Source organism: Phascolarctos cinereus, unplaced genomic scaffold (genome assembly GCF_003287225.1).
Source record: "Phascolarctos cinereus isolate Bilbo 61053 unplaced genomic scaffold, phaCin_HiC Scaffold_726;HRSCAF=1367, whole genome shotgun sequence".
In the NCBI taxonomy this organism is placed as follows: domain Eukaryota; kingdom Metazoa; phylum Chordata; class Mammalia; order Diprotodontia; family Phascolarctidae; genus Phascolarctos; species Phascolarctos cinereus.
The window spans coordinates 419,800,202-419,813,928 of record NW_027556098.1 but is presented as its reverse complement, the minus strand read 5'-3'; the positions used below and the strand labels follow the sequence as shown (position 1 = coordinate 419,813,928).

Below are 13,727 nucleotides of genomic sequence, written 5' to 3'. Positions count from 1 at the left end.
GACAAAATTAGGGACAGATGCACTTTTCACAATGAGTAACTTAGAGTCACCCTTTAGAGAGACCCAGAAAGACAGTGACAGAGACGTCTGGAAGGACCGAAGGATCCGCAGACAGCCACTCTCAGAAAGGAACAGAGACCGGAGAAGAGACAAAAAGACCCAAGACTACGCCATCGGAAAGGGACAGAAGAGAGCCAGGAAGGGCATTAAGATCTGCACCAAACGAGAGTTAACAGACTCTCTCAGAGACAGATTGAAACCAGAGAGCGAAAGACAGACCCCAGAGAAAGACAGAGCCAGAGAAACAAACGACGCTTGGGAGTGACTGCAGACCTGGAGAGAAAGACCCAGCCTGGACTGCATGAGATAGGTCAGTGAACCTTAAAGGGAGAGGGACAGACGGCCCAGGACTGAGATGAAAAGGTGGGTAAGCTCTGACTGCCCCTAGCTGGCCCCGCGGAAAGGCGCGGAGGGGGCGGAGGAAGGGGTCCTCGAGCCGGTGGCCGGTCCCCCCCTCCCAGCAGAGGGCGCCCCGGGACGCCCCCAGCCCCCGGCCAGCTGCCCCCACCCCTCGGGCCTCGGGGCCTGCGATGTCTATTTATACCGGCGCGGGGAATCGGACACCGGGCTGGCTGGCTGCGGCGTCGGTGCCCGTCCTCTGCGCGCTCCCTGGCTGGGCTGCCAGCCCTCGGGGGCCATGGAGGCTGACCCGTGCGGCTGCTGCGAGCGGTTGGTGCTCAATGTGGCCGGGCTACGCTTCGAAACGCGCGCTCGGACCCTGGGTCGCTACCCGGACACGCTGCTGGGTGACCCGGGCCGCCGGCGCGCCTTCTACGACCCGACCCGCGGCGAGTTCTTCCTGGACCGCCACCGGCCCAGCTTCGACGCCATCCTCCACTACTACCAGTCGGGCGGGCGCCTGCGGCGGCCGGCACACGTACCCCTGGACGTCTTTCTGGACGAGGTGGCCTTCTACGAGCTGGGCGCCGACGCGCTCGCCAAGCTCCGCGAGGACGAGGGCTTCGCAGCCGAGCCCGAGCGCCGGCTGCCCCGGCGGCCCTTCGCGCGCCAGCTCTGGCTGCTCTTCGAGTTCCCCGAGAGCTCGGCCGCAGCCCGCATTGTGGCCGTCGTCTCTGTGCTCGTCATCCTTGTCTCCATCGTTGTCTTCTGCCTGGAGACCCTACCCGACTTCCGAGACGAACGCGACGGCCAGCCCGGGGCTGCCTCGGGGCCGGTGAGCTGGGGAGACAAAGGTCGAGGAAGGCAATTAGAGGGGCCCAGGAGCCGCAGGAGGGGCCGAGGGCGGGGTCGGGAAGGGCAGAGTAGGCTAGAAGGCACTGGGGAATTGCGTCAGAGGAGGAGAGGGGAAGCAAGCCGGTCGACGGGGCTGAGAAATGGCAGAGGGACCTAGGGGGGCAGAGGGGACTGGAGGAGGTCAGAGGGGGTCAAGGAATAGAGGCTGGGAAAAGGCAGAGAGAGTCAATGGGGAAGAAGTGGTCAGGGGGCAGAGGGGACTGAGAGAGGGCAGAAATGAGGAGAAAGGTAGCTAGGGAAGAATAGAAGGAGGTAGGACTGCAAAGAATCAGAGGGGGTTCAATGGGTAAGAGGAGAACAGATCAGGCTGGGAAATGAGGGGAGCAGGGGACAGAATGAGCTGGAGAATTGTGGGGAAGAGGGGACCATGGTGGAGAGAGGGAGCCTGGGGGGTAGGAGTTGGGAGGATAGGTCAGAAGGGGTTGAGGAAGGCCAGAGTGGTGGGGGTGAGGGGTCGGAAGGGATTTGAAAGGATCTGAAAAAGTCAAAGGGGGCCAGGGCTAGAGGGTAGAGGGGTGAAAGGCATTGGAGGGGTCCAAGACCAAAGAAGCCTGAGTGTGACAGAATGGAGCTTAATGGAGGCAGGAACACGGGGGGGGGGGGGGAGCAGACCGGAGAGACAGGAAATCTCAGCCAGAAACAGACAGTGGAAGAGGCAGAGACATATAGACAATGTCTCTATCCTCAGTCTCCAAGTTCGGGTAGGGGAATGGAATTAGCCTTGTTTCTGTGGGGAAGTCCTTGAAACCCCTTGGAATTTTGCCCAATGCAGACTCAAGTCATTCCCTCAGGATCTCTCTAACCCTAGCATCTAGCTTTCAACCACCAACTCTTGAGGGCCTCTGGCATCCTTTTCCCCAAGCCCTCACTAACCCAGAGACCTAGGTGTCTGTACCCTCTGTAGTCAGGCTGGAGACTTGACCTTAGGCTCCCACCTTCTGACTGACCTGTTCCCTCCCACAGCTCCCATCAATGTGGTCCAATGGCTCCCAGCCAGTGCCTCCACCTCCAAGGGCCCCATTCGATGACCCTTTCTTCCTGGTGGAGACGCTTTGCATCTGCTGGTTCTCCTTCGAGCTCCTGGTGCGTCTGGGTGCCAGTCCAAGCAAGACAGCTTTCTTCAAGAATGTCATGAACCTTATTGACTTTGTGGCCATCCTGCCCTACTTTGTGGCCCTGGGCACGGAGCTGGCCCGGCAGCGGGGTGTGGGTCAGCCTGCCATGTCCCTGGCCATTCTGCGGGTCATCCGCCTGGTCCGAGTTTTCCGAATCTTCAAGCTGTCCCGCCACTCTAAGGGCTTGCAGATCCTGGGCCAGACACTTCGGGCATCAATGCGGGAGCTGGGCCTGCTCATTTTCTTCCTCTTCATTGGGGTCATCCTCTTCTCCAGTGCAGTTTACTTTGCTGAGGTCGATGGGCCCCCTGATTCAGGCTTTACCAGCATCCCTGCTTCTTTCTGGTGGGCTGTGGTGACCATGACAACTGTGGGCTATGGGGACATGGCACCTGCCACAATGGGTGGCAAGATCGTGGGCTCCCTCTGTGCCATTGCTGGTGTCCTCACCATATCCCTGCCTGTACCTGTCATTGTCTCCAACTTCAGCTATTTCTACCACCGGGAAATAGAGGGAGAAGACACTGGGAGATATCGGCATGTGGCTACTCAGCCCTGCTGCCCTCCTGAGGTCCAGGAGGGCAAGGCTAATGGGCTAGTTGGGGGCAGTGGGAAGCACTTGGTCACAGAGGTGTGAGGGATCCAGTCCAGGGTGGGAAAGGAAATCAGTGTGGTGGGAAGGAACCTGAAGAAACAATAGTGTTGGACTAGAGCTGGGTTGTTAGGTGGCATGGGTGATGGGACCTGGACCCTGAATTTTCCCATACGTTTCAACAACCCATCAGTGGCAAGTCTAGCAGGACCTCTGAAGTTGTTTTGTATTGGCCCATGGATTCTAAGAGTTTCATTGAATTCTATTAAATCATGTCAGCTTCTTTCAAGTTGGGATTGAGTCCTGTTGGGATATGTGAGTATCTGTGGGGGTTTTGTGATTGGAACAGGTACAGTTATGTTGAATCCAGTGAATCTTAAGGTGATAGGGATTTGTGATTGACTAAGTGTTTGGATCATCTGAGTCTGGGGGCCTCCTGGTTGTGTGAGTCTCTGTGGTGCTTCTGGTCATGTGCCCTGTGTGTTTGGGGCCTTGTGCTTTTTTTGCATTGCATGAGTCTCTGAGGGTCTGGAGCTTGTGGTTATGTTGGGTTTTGTTAGGCTCTGATTGGCTTCTGGTTGTTGTCTTATATGAGTCTCTGAGGGCCTTGCAGTTACGTTGGGTTGAGTGAGTTATCATCCAACTTCAGAGCTTAAGGAGACCTCAGAAAGCATCTCATCTAACTTACATCTGGCCAGAAATTTCCTCTATACCTTCCAAAAACAAGAAGTTTTCATCCAGCCTCTGCTTGAAGACTTTCAGAGGTGGGAAACTCACTACCTCACAAGGAAGCCCATTCCATTTTGAATAGTTCTCAACAATCTTCCCATTACTCCCATTCTGCCTTCGGGGGCCAAACAACACAAGTCTACTTCCTATTCTTTAAATGCTTTTCGAATATTTCAAGATTGTCTCATGTCTCCTCTAAGTCTTCTCTTCTCCATGAGAAATAGTCCTGGTCCCTTCAACTTATTTGGCTATGACATGGTCTCCAGTCTTCTCACAGTTCCAGCATCTCCCCTTGACACTGTCATGCCTGGACCTGACCACCAGACTCCTGCCATGGTGGGAGTAGGGCAGAGAACAGCAAGGCTGTAGCTTCCCTTGTCCTGGACCTTGCCCTTATTAATGCAGCCCAAGATCTACAGAACATTGGGAACTGCCCTGGTACACCACTGACTCAGGTGCCATTTGTAGTCACTCCAAGATCCACAGAACTCTTTTACAAAAGTGTCTATAAGACCCTATCTCCTCCATCCTGTACCTTGCTAGCTGATTTTTTTTTACCTCTAAGTGTGGAACTTTAAGTTTATTCTTGTTAAATTGCATCTCATTAGATCTGACCCAGGGTTCCTAAATGTCTTGATCTTTCTAGATTTCTATTCTCAATTGTTTAGTGGGTTAGCTACCTTACATAGCTTTGTGTCATCTGAGAATTTGATAAGCTTCTTCTATTCTATTCATCTAAGTCCATTGATTAAGAACAAACAAAAAAAACCCCAAGCAAACAAAGAGCATGGGGCTGGGGAGATATCCCTGGGACACTCTGCTAGAGACCTCCTTCCAGGTGGAGACAGATCCCTTTAATCAGCACTCTTCACCCAGCTGGCCATCAGCATTCCAATCTCCCTAACCACACTCTCAGATAGCATTGCCCACATTCTTCTACTTCATTCACAACAGTGGGGTACACTTCCATATGGCTTGGATTGAGTGGGGTTGAGTCACATTGGTTGGGTGGCTTCATGGAATTTCTGGAGGGTCTCCTTGAGTTGGATGGAGGAGTTGCATCCTGAGTTGTGTGAGGCCTAGACAGAGTGAGTTGTGTTGGTGTGTCCTGAGTCTCTGGAGGGGTTAGGAGCATTGCATTGTTGTACAAAGGGCCCTTTGGGCTGGATGTCGGGAGAACCCAGATTCTAGGGCCATCTTTGAAACACACTAGTCTCTAATCTGTCCTTGTGGAACCTTGGTACTGCTCATGGGCCTTTCCAGATCCCTAGTTCTCCTCTGTTCTTCAGTTGTGCGGCATTATCATATTTCATTGTTTGTGGTTGTACAGCTCTGTGAGAGACATGGGTGTGTATGTATCATGGTGTTGCCATTTGTGTAAGGTTACACATGTGGCTCTGGTGCATGAGCTGCCTAGGGTCTGTATAGGGTTCTGTTGGGGTATGTATAGCTTTTCTGCGTGGGGCTGGGTTGGTTGGTGGCTTGATGCACTGTGTCTGGGTCTTTTGGGTTGTATGGTCCCAAGCTGTGGCACCCCCTTGTCTCCCTCAGTCTCTCTTATGACCCTTTTTGCCCCCTCCTCAGCTACTCTAAGCCCCAGCTCTTAAGGAAGTATGACATGGACAGATCTTTCCAGCCTTCCATCCAAGTGGCTCATACATCTGGGTATTGACAACGCCCCCAAGTGATCCCAAGCCTAGCCAGGAGCAATAGAGGGAGATAGCGAGGATATAAAGATGGGAAAGACCAAAAGGCAGAAGGAGAAAGAGAGAGAGAGAGAGAGAGACAGGGGGAAAAGACAGAGATAGGGAGAGACAGGCAAAGATGCTTTTTTCACAAACTCCCTTCTCCTGGTATTGGGATAGAGCAGTCAGCCTAGGGTTGAAGTTGGGGGTAGAGTAGGGCTGGGATGGACCCAGTTCTTCAAGGAAAAAGCCTTAACCGTTCCTACACTGGCATCGCCCTTGGCTGAGAAGTGGAAGGGGGACCCAGTCTTGGGGGGGAGGGTGGGAGAACCACAACCTGGGGACACCCAGCAGCCTGCACTGGGCCTAAATTTAGGGCTGGGATGGCCCCCAGGCCAGGGTGTCCAATGTCTGGCACCTAAAAATAGCTGGAGGGGGGAAGGGAGGAGAGGAGTCCCCAGCCTTCTGGGTCTCTTGGTGTCTGTCTGTACTCCATTTCTCTGTCTCTCTGTTGTGAATCTTCCTCATTTTTGTGTGTGTCTATGCCTCCATCTCTCATCTGTGTATGTGACATATCTTCCCCTCCCCCTCCAGGACTGCAAGCCCCTTGAGGACAGGGACTCACCACCACATCCCCAGAGCCTGGCTCCAAAAGCTGGCCCTTAATAAATGCTGGTTGAATTGAATCTCTATGTCTCCTTGTTGATCAGTTTGTCTTGGCCGGCCTGCCATTCTGTCTGGCCTACTCAAGCCTTCTCTGTTGCCCTCCCTCCCCCTCTCACTCTCCTCCTTCCCCCCAGAGCTAGGGGCCCTGGGGGAGGCTGAGACTGGGGCTGAGGCTTGGCCAGGGAAATGGGGCTCCTGTCTCCCCACTTCTGTCTCTGTCTGGGCCCTTATCTTTCCCGGGGCGCCTGGTTTGTGTCTCCCTCTGGGAGAGGCCCGGAATGGGGGTGGGAGGACGGCTGTCCCTACTGACACTTCTCTGGCACAGGAGAGAAGGAAGCTGGGGCCAGGACGCCTGGGTCCAGGAAGGGGGTGTGTGTCGGAGGGTCGGGTGGAGGCGGCGCCTGAGTGCCCAAGGGGAGGGAGGCGCTTAGGCCAAATTCCTCGGCGGTCCCGGTCTCAGAGCAGCCAAGGTGGACCGTGTAGGCGGGACTGCTGGTCACTCCCCCAGATGGGCGGGGTTAGTCTAGTACCCGCCCCCCTGTCCCGGAGCGGGCCGCGCGGCGCGCGGAGCCCGGCGCCAGGGAGCAGCGGCAGCCAGAGTCCCGAGCCCAGGAGGGTGTCCCAAGTAAGGTCCGGGCCGAATGTCAGGAAGGAGGGAGTGGGGTGGGATCCAGGAGTTCAGACCCGCCGTAGGTCCAAGGGGGCAGGCACTTCAGGAGCTTGGGGGCAGGACCCGACAGGGAAACTGAGGCAGGAGGCAGGCAGGGCCCAGCCCAGTCTCTGAGCAGTTCGAGGGAGTACTCAGGCGTGCTGGAAGGCTCGGACCGGGATCCGCTTTGTTACTCTATCCCTTTTTCCCGTTAGCTGGGCCGGGCAGCCTGGGTCCCCGAGGGGGCGGGGGCTAAGTCCGGACGCCTGGGACTCCCGGGGAGGAATAGAAATCGCTCCCACCCTCTCCTTCCCTCCCTCCCCGACTCCTTGCCCGCCTCCGCCCGGGCGGCAGCTCCAGGTATGTGCAACTGAAGCCCTGGGCGGGTCCTGGCCTGTCCCAGTTCTGAGGGAACATTCCTGGGAGACGCCTCGGGGACCCGAGTCCGGCCCCCGCCCCCTACGGGTCCAGGCGTCCGACCCCCCAAACCCCGACCCTTTGTGGTCTCAGGCGTCCCTTTCCCCCCCCCAGTCCTGCCCCCTCAGGGACCTTGGAGTCCCCATTCCCCCAGCCTGCGCCTCTTGGGGACCCAGGCTTCCTGGCCCCCAGCCCCCTCTGTTGTCTGGGAGATGGATGGGCCGTGAGGGACATAATCTTTTCCAGCCCTTAAGCCTCATCCATCAGCCGCCTCCCCTCCCCGACATCTGCTTCCCATCCCAGTCAGGTTCCCGTCACCTGGGAAGGGGCCTGCGCAGAGGGCCCTGGTCTGGGGGAGGGGATGCCTGGGTCCTTCAGGAGGACATGGGGGAGACTTGCTCCCAAGCTTCCCTCCCTTTTTTCTCCTAGGTGGTCGCCCCCCTCTCCGTCTCCTGGGATGGCTGGGAGGAGGGGGCCCTGGGAGACCCTGGCAAGGGACCCTCAGAGCCCAGGAGCTCCCAGCCCAGGGCCCAAGAGAAGGTGGCCCTGAGAAGTGTGGTAAGCCCAAGATCCTCTCTTAGGGTCTTCCTCCCCTTTTCCCTCTTCTCCTAATCAGAAATGAAAGGGGGCCTTAGCGATTAGAGTCCAACGTCTTCCTCTTGCTGATAGGGGAGTCTGGAGGCCTCTATAGGGGCAGGGACTTGCCCAGCCCTGACATCCCTGGACCTCTAGCCTTCCCCACGGACTCAAGGGCTGCCCTTCTGACCACCACCCCTCTCTTTACCAGGTGGCCACAGAGATGCTTCTCCCATCGAGCCCGCTCCACATCTGGCTCTTCCTCTTTCTTCTATGGGTCCTATCCGGAGTGGTCCCCCAGGAGCCACCACCATTGCCCCCATTCCCAGGACCCGAGTGGGACCTGCTGTCCCCAAGGGTGGCCTTGTCTCGGGGGGCACCCTCAGGGCCCCCACTCCTCTTCCTCCTGGAGGCCTCCCTGGCAGCAGCCCCAGCCAACCGGAGCCGGCGAGAAGCTGGGGCCGCAGCAGAGGCTGGCCGTCGGGGCGAGCTGGCTGTGTGTGATGCAGTCAGCGGCTGGGTGACCGACCGCCGCACAGCTGTGGACCTTCGGGGCCGCGAGGTGGAGGTCCTGGGGGAGGTGCCTGCAGCAGGAGGGGGCCCCCTGCGCCAGTACTTTTTTGAGACCCGATGCAAAGCGGCTGGGGGTCCTGGAGGCGGGGCCGGCTGTCGTGGTGTAGACAGAAGACACTGGGTGTCTGAATGCAAAGCCAAACAGTCTTATGTTCGGGCGCTGACTGCAGACGGGCAGGGCCGAGTGGGCTGGAGGTGGATCCGCATTGACACGGCCTGTGTGTGCACCCTGCTCAGCCGGGCCACTGCTGGGGGGCGGGCCTAATTCCAAACTGGCTGGCTGTGTGACCTTGGGCAAATGCCTCCCACTCTCTGGGCATCGAGGGGCTCCCCGGGCTGACCCAGGGCTCACGGAAGCTCATAGCTGAGAACTTCATTTCCATTCAAATTAAGAGAACACCTGGCACATTTTACACAGGGGAAGACTGAAGCTTGGAAAGGGAAAGAGACTTACGAAAGGTCACACTACTTGACATGGAAAGTTCCCTTCTGTCTTTGGTGGCCACTTGATTGAACTAAGGGATCCTGAGTGGAATCACCATTGGAGGTCAAGTTCTGGGAGCTGGAGGCATTTAGCTCACAAAAGACTACTAAGCCCCAGGCTCACAGTGCTCAAAGACCCAAGACAGAGGCACAGATCTGGAGCAGAGGGACCCAGTGCACTATGTCCCACACTTGAGGGTAGAAGCAGAATCTATAGTGGGGATAATTGCCAGCCCTCAGAACTGTCCCATCAGGGGCCCTGATGCTTGGAGAGGGAGTGAGTCCCCTGTCCCTGGAGGTGTTCAAGCAGAAGTTAAACAGCAGGGACTTCTGCTGGGCAAAGGGTTCATGAACTGGATAATCTCTAAGTTTCCATCCATCTGTAAGAGTCTGAGTAGAGGGGCAGTTCTGACCCTACCTGGACCAGGCCAGTGGGAGCTGAGCAGATCTTAGATCAGGGGATGGAACATCCTGAGGGCCATGGGACAGAAAAATCAAAGAAGACTGGTGCTGAAAGCTGCAGTTTTCATACCCTCCATCCTCAAATTTAAGAGGCACTGGATTCTGCCTGCTTTGGGTCCACCAAGACCATAAGCCCTCTAGTGGGTCATCCCCATCAGGGTGACTGGGAGCTCAGGCTCTGTCTCTGGGTGTTTTGTCCTTATCTCTGTCCATCTCTGGAACTTTTCCCGATGTTTTTGTGGGGTTTTGTCTCAAATATTCTCTAGACATGTCTGTTACTTGTGTTTCTTTCTTACATACATACATACATGCATACATATATATGAATATATACATATATTTCTATACTATCTGTCTTTCTGTCCCTTGGCTTCTCTGGGTTCTGTCTATGTGTTTGTACACCCCTGTGTGTCTGTCTTGTTGGGTTCCTACCTCTTCCTACCTCTGTCTTACTAGCTCTCTGTCTCTGAGCATGTGGCTCTCCTGCCCCTCCCCCTTCCTGCTCCTAGTCTCAGGATCTTTTTCACTCTCCCTCTGTATTTGCCTCTCCACGTTTTTTTCTCTCCATCTCTCCCTCATGCTCTGCCCGCAGTCCTTTACCTGGACTCTTTCTGAAGTTCTCTCCCGCCTCCTTCCACCCTCACCCCCATCCCCTAGCCCCCATTGGCCAGATCCAGGCTTCGGCAGGTTCTGTCTGTCTCCCGGGCAACGGCATCAACAGTGGGGGAGGTGTCAAGGGGAGGCCAAGAAGGAGACCAGGCCTGGTTAGGCCATGGCCGGCTTCACTCCGCCGTCACACTATGGCCTCCTGGGCACCCCCGTCGAGGGTCCTGGCAGTCGGAGGCCACCCCGGCCAGACTCGCGACAACTCAGCAGCAGTGTGGGCGTCCCCCCTGGTCCAGGCAGCACCCTCCCCTTTCCCCCGCCTAAAGTGCGGGTGAGCAGGACCGCTGGGTCCCCAAGGGACAGGGCTGGGAAGAAAATGAGTAGACCACCGAAGGGGCAGGTCTGGGGGAGGGACTGCAGCTGGGGGAGGGCTCCAAGGTCTTACACTGTGCCGTAACCTTTCCCCCTCCTTCTCGCCCAGACCACGGTCCCCGAAAGCCTCCCCCCGGCGTTCAAGCAAGACTCCCATATCCTGGACTTCGACGAGGTCTTCAGTCGCTGGGAGACGTCCTCAGGTGCGGCGCATGGGCCCAAGACTCACGGCGATGTGTACGCGCAGCCCAAGTACGCGCTCACGCCCAGGGTCAAAAGGACGCTAGGAATCAAGGACTTGGGAGAGAAGGTGAGAAGCTGGGACTCTGAGAGGCGGGGAGGGGAAGGGGTGAGACTGGTGGTTCCAGCTCCCCCCTCTCTTTAGCTCCAGCTCCGGTCCTGTCGGCACCCCTTGACCATGGCGTACCAGAAAAGTGAGATGCAGGATAAGTACCAGGGCTGGCCCAACCTGGGCCCTGAGACCATCACACGGGCAGGGCCCCAACCTTGGGAGCTAGCCGATCACCACGCCCAGGGGCCCAGCCAGGTGAGGTCGCGCTTCTGAGAGGGGATGGGGGTTGGGGTGGGGTGATGGTGGCTAGAGACCCTGGAAGACATGTTTAGTCCTGCGCCCTCCCCTTCCGTCCAGGCCCTGATCCCCTCCAGCAAGAACCCAGCCCTCTCCGGGCTGCCTCTCTACATCCCGGAGCAGGGTGTGCTCAACCGCCACCAGCCCTACCTGACCACAACCGCCAGAGACTTCCGCTACTACACCAGGTGAGCCGTGGTCCAGTCTCCTCCCCAGCCTACCCTTGAAGCACACCCCTCCGTGGCATCACCCCAACCCCTTTTCGAGGACCCAGGAGCCCCTTCTCCCAGCAGAGTCCCCTTAAGGATTCAGGAATTCCTTGCCCCTTCGAGGACCCTGGAGCCCGCGCCCCCCGCCCCCATCCCCATCCCCATCCCCTGGAGGACTCGGGCGCGTCCCTCCCCTCCCCACACCTCAGGGAAAGACTCTGTCACCCTCTAGTTAAGCTGCGTCTCCGCCGGGACGCAGGCGTCCCTTCCCTCTCGTTCGGCTCCCTCGGGTGGCCCTGAGTTCTGACCCGGACTCCTCCCGTTGGTTGAGCAGGAAGGAGATGGCCGGCTGCCCCCGGAAGAACTGCCTAACGCACCAAGATTTCTGCAAACAGCCTAGGTTGCTGGTGCTCGAGCCTCTGCAGCCCCTTCCTCGGGTGGCCCGCCTCGGCCAGGCCCGCCCATGCGTCCCCCATCGCGGGGCCGTGTCCCTGACCAAAGAGTCCTACGGGCCGCCCCAGTACCCACTGCGCGTGACTGACCGATTCTGCCCCCTGGAGGCTCCCTGGGTGGGACCCCAAGTAAAGCCTGTGCCGGGCATGCAGACCGTGCCCCACGTCTACCAGACCGAAAACTCTCGCTATGGCAGCCTCAAACCCGCCTTCGTCTGAACTCTGCGCGCTGCCCGCTGGCAGGCTGGCGACGGCCGTCGGGCAGGGGAGGGGCGGGGCCCCTTGAGGACACTCCCCTGGTGCTGGGGCAAGCCACACCCCCCTCGGGACTGGGGCGGAGCCCCTGAGAATACGGCCCTGGCCCTGGAACAGATCCCACCCCAACTAGCTGGTGCAGGGCCAGGAGGCCTTGCCCTCCCCACTGGAGCCTCCGAGAGTTCACCTGCATGCCTGCCCTGGACCTTGGGGCGGAGCTTGGGGCAGGCACACCTGCCCTGGGGGCGGGGGCTACCAGACCCCTGCCCCGATCTGCCTGGGAGGTGGGTCCTCTGACTAGTCCTTGCATCCTGTGACAGGCACCTCACTGAGCCCTTGCTATGGGTTCTGGCGCAGCTGGGGGAAGGCCTGAGCTGAAGATGATGGGACGGGGAGGGGGGGGGTGCCAAAGCTGCTGTATCGTCTCTCCTCTCCATAACATGATCTTTGTCTCCTGAGTTCTGCAGTTTTGGTCTTGGTTAGGGCCTGAATCCTGGGGTGCACACCTCCACAGATGGGTTCCTTATTACCTCTGAGGCTTCTGGCCTATCCCCAGCACACACCTGAGATGGGGCCCCCATTTGAGACTACAGAAAGGTCTGCATCCACTCTTCCCAGCTCTCTGAGGTGGCTGTGGCCTTGGCCTTGGCCTAGCCTCATGCCCTTCTCCAGCCTGGGGACAATGCTCCCTGGCCTGCCCACACCCCAGGGCTGTTTGGGAACCCTAAAGCCACCTAAAGCCTGGCCTGTATGCAAGCCTTTCAGTGACCTCGGCTGGGCCCGCCCCCCGCCTGCCCTGGGGATTAGTGTCCAGGTTACCCAGCCAAAAGCAGAGAGGCTGGTGGCCTTGCCGCCCCCACTGCCTGGGACCTATAAGGTGCCTCGGCTGCAGCTGGCACGGTGGAGTGCAGGATGGAGAGACACCAGGTCAGAGCCCAGGACCCAAGGAGCCAGACACCAGAGAAGCCTGGAGGGGTGGTAGAAGGGCCTCTAGACCCCAGGAGCAGGGATGTAATTCCCAGGAAGCCCAAGGGGGAACTGGGTGGGAGAGGGGTCTCCAACACCCAGGGGACCCACGGGACAAGGAGAGGGACCTTCTAAGACCCTTGAGGCAGGTGGGGGGCAGAGAACATGGGCCCTTAGAGACAAGGGGCAGGGTATGGGAACCTGTGGGAGGGCTCAAGTCCCTAAATGTGAAGAGGTTGGCGGGTCATGGGGTCGTAGATGCCTGGCTCCCTCCTCATGAGGTTGAGCTGGGCTCTGCACCCTCCTCCCCAGGAGCTAATAGTGCTGCTGCTGCTGCCGCTGCTGCTGCTGAAGGGAGGCTCCTGGGGAGCAAGCCCCCTTCGCCCCCTGTGCAGACCAACTAATGCCACCCTGGCTGCAGAGAGCGATGCCTGCCCAGTGTGCGTCACCTTCACCACTACCATCTGTGCTGGCTACTGCCCCAGCATGGTGAGGCTCAGGGGGTGCAGAGGGCGGTGGGAGAGCTCCCCTCCTGGCAGCCTTGTCACTGGGCTTCCCATCCCTCCCCTACCAGGTGCGAGTGATTCCAGCTGCGCTGCCTCCTGGCCCTCAGCTGGTCTGCACGTATAGGGAGCTGAGCTTCTCCTCCATCCGGCTGCCCGGATGTCCTCCTGGTGTGGACCCTGTCTTCTCCTTCCCTGTGGCCCTCAGCTGCACCTGTGGATCCTGCCGCCTGAGCCATTCGGACTGCGGGGGTCCACGGGCCCGACCCCACCTCTGCACCCGGCCTCAACTCAGCCTGCAGCTCCTCTAGGGCCCAGACCTGGGGCCCCAGCCTCTCCCTTCACCTCTAGGGTGGCACCTTCCACTCCCCTTTTCCATCCCCTCCTCCCCACCAATCCCCAATAAAGATTTCTCATCTCACCATTGGTGTCCTGTCTGCCTGGATTTAAAAGCCAGCACTCTCCTAGCCCCTGGGGTCACCTCCCCTCCACCAAAAAAAAAAACCCAACCATG

At 58.3% G+C, this 13,727-nt stretch overlaps 4 protein-coding genes across 6 annotated transcripts; all 4 read left to right on the top strand.

The window, feature by feature from the left end:
* Window positions 1–114: 114 nt before the first annotated feature.
* KCNA7 (potassium voltage-gated channel subfamily A member 7) lies at window positions 115–5,730 on the top strand. Of its 2 annotated transcripts, XM_078145994.1 has the most exons (4): window positions 115–1,307; window positions 1,828–1,847; window positions 1,984–2,009; window positions 2,328–5,730. In XM_078145994.1, exons 1-4 carry the CDS (start codon window positions 698–700, stop codon window positions 3,064–3,066), a joined length of 1,395 nt encoding a protein of 464 aa, XP_078002120.1. In that variant the 5' UTR covers window positions 115–697; the 3' UTR covers window positions 3,067–5,730. The 2 variants fall into 2 exon arrangements, with proteins under 2 accessions (XP_078002120.1, XP_078002119.1); XM_078145993.1 differs by lacking the exons at window positions 1,828–1,847; window positions 1,984–2,009 and having other exon boundaries at window positions 115–1,234; window positions 2,278–5,730.
* An 879-nt stretch (window positions 5,731–6,609) lies between these two features.
* Window positions 6,610–8,708, top strand: NTF4 (neurotrophin 4). Its single transcript, XM_078146266.1, has 3 exons — window positions 6,610–6,726; window positions 7,597–7,725; window positions 7,955–8,708. Exons 1-3 carry the CDS (start codon window positions 6,610–6,612, stop codon window positions 8,579–8,581), a joined length of 873 nt encoding a protein of 290 aa, XP_078002392.1. The 3' UTR covers window positions 8,582–8,708.
* SAXO3 (stabilizer of axonemal microtubules 3) lies at window positions 8,599–11,708 on the top strand. Its single transcript, XM_078145991.1, is given in 6 exon segments — window positions 8,599–10,146; window positions 10,149–10,198; window positions 10,349–10,549; window positions 10,625–10,786; window positions 10,889–11,016; window positions 11,372–11,708. Coding segments are annotated over 6 exon segments (963 nt in total). The 5' UTR covers window positions 8,599–10,061.
* Window positions 11,709–11,931: 223 nt separating this feature from the next.
* Window positions 11,932–13,634, top strand: LOC110219772 (lutropin subunit beta). 2 transcript variants are annotated; one of them, XM_021003428.2, is made up of 3 exons: window positions 11,932–12,028; window positions 13,023–13,199; window positions 13,285–13,634. In XM_021003428.2, exons 1-3 carry the CDS (start codon window positions 11,936–11,938, stop codon window positions 13,522–13,524), a joined length of 510 nt encoding a protein of 169 aa, XP_020859087.1. In that variant the 5' UTR covers window positions 11,932–11,935; the 3' UTR covers window positions 13,525–13,634. The 2 variants fall into 2 exon arrangements, with proteins under 2 accessions (XP_020859087.1, XP_078002118.1); XM_078145992.1 differs by having other exon boundaries at window positions 11,936–12,671.
* Window positions 13,635–13,727: the final 93 nt, after the last annotated feature.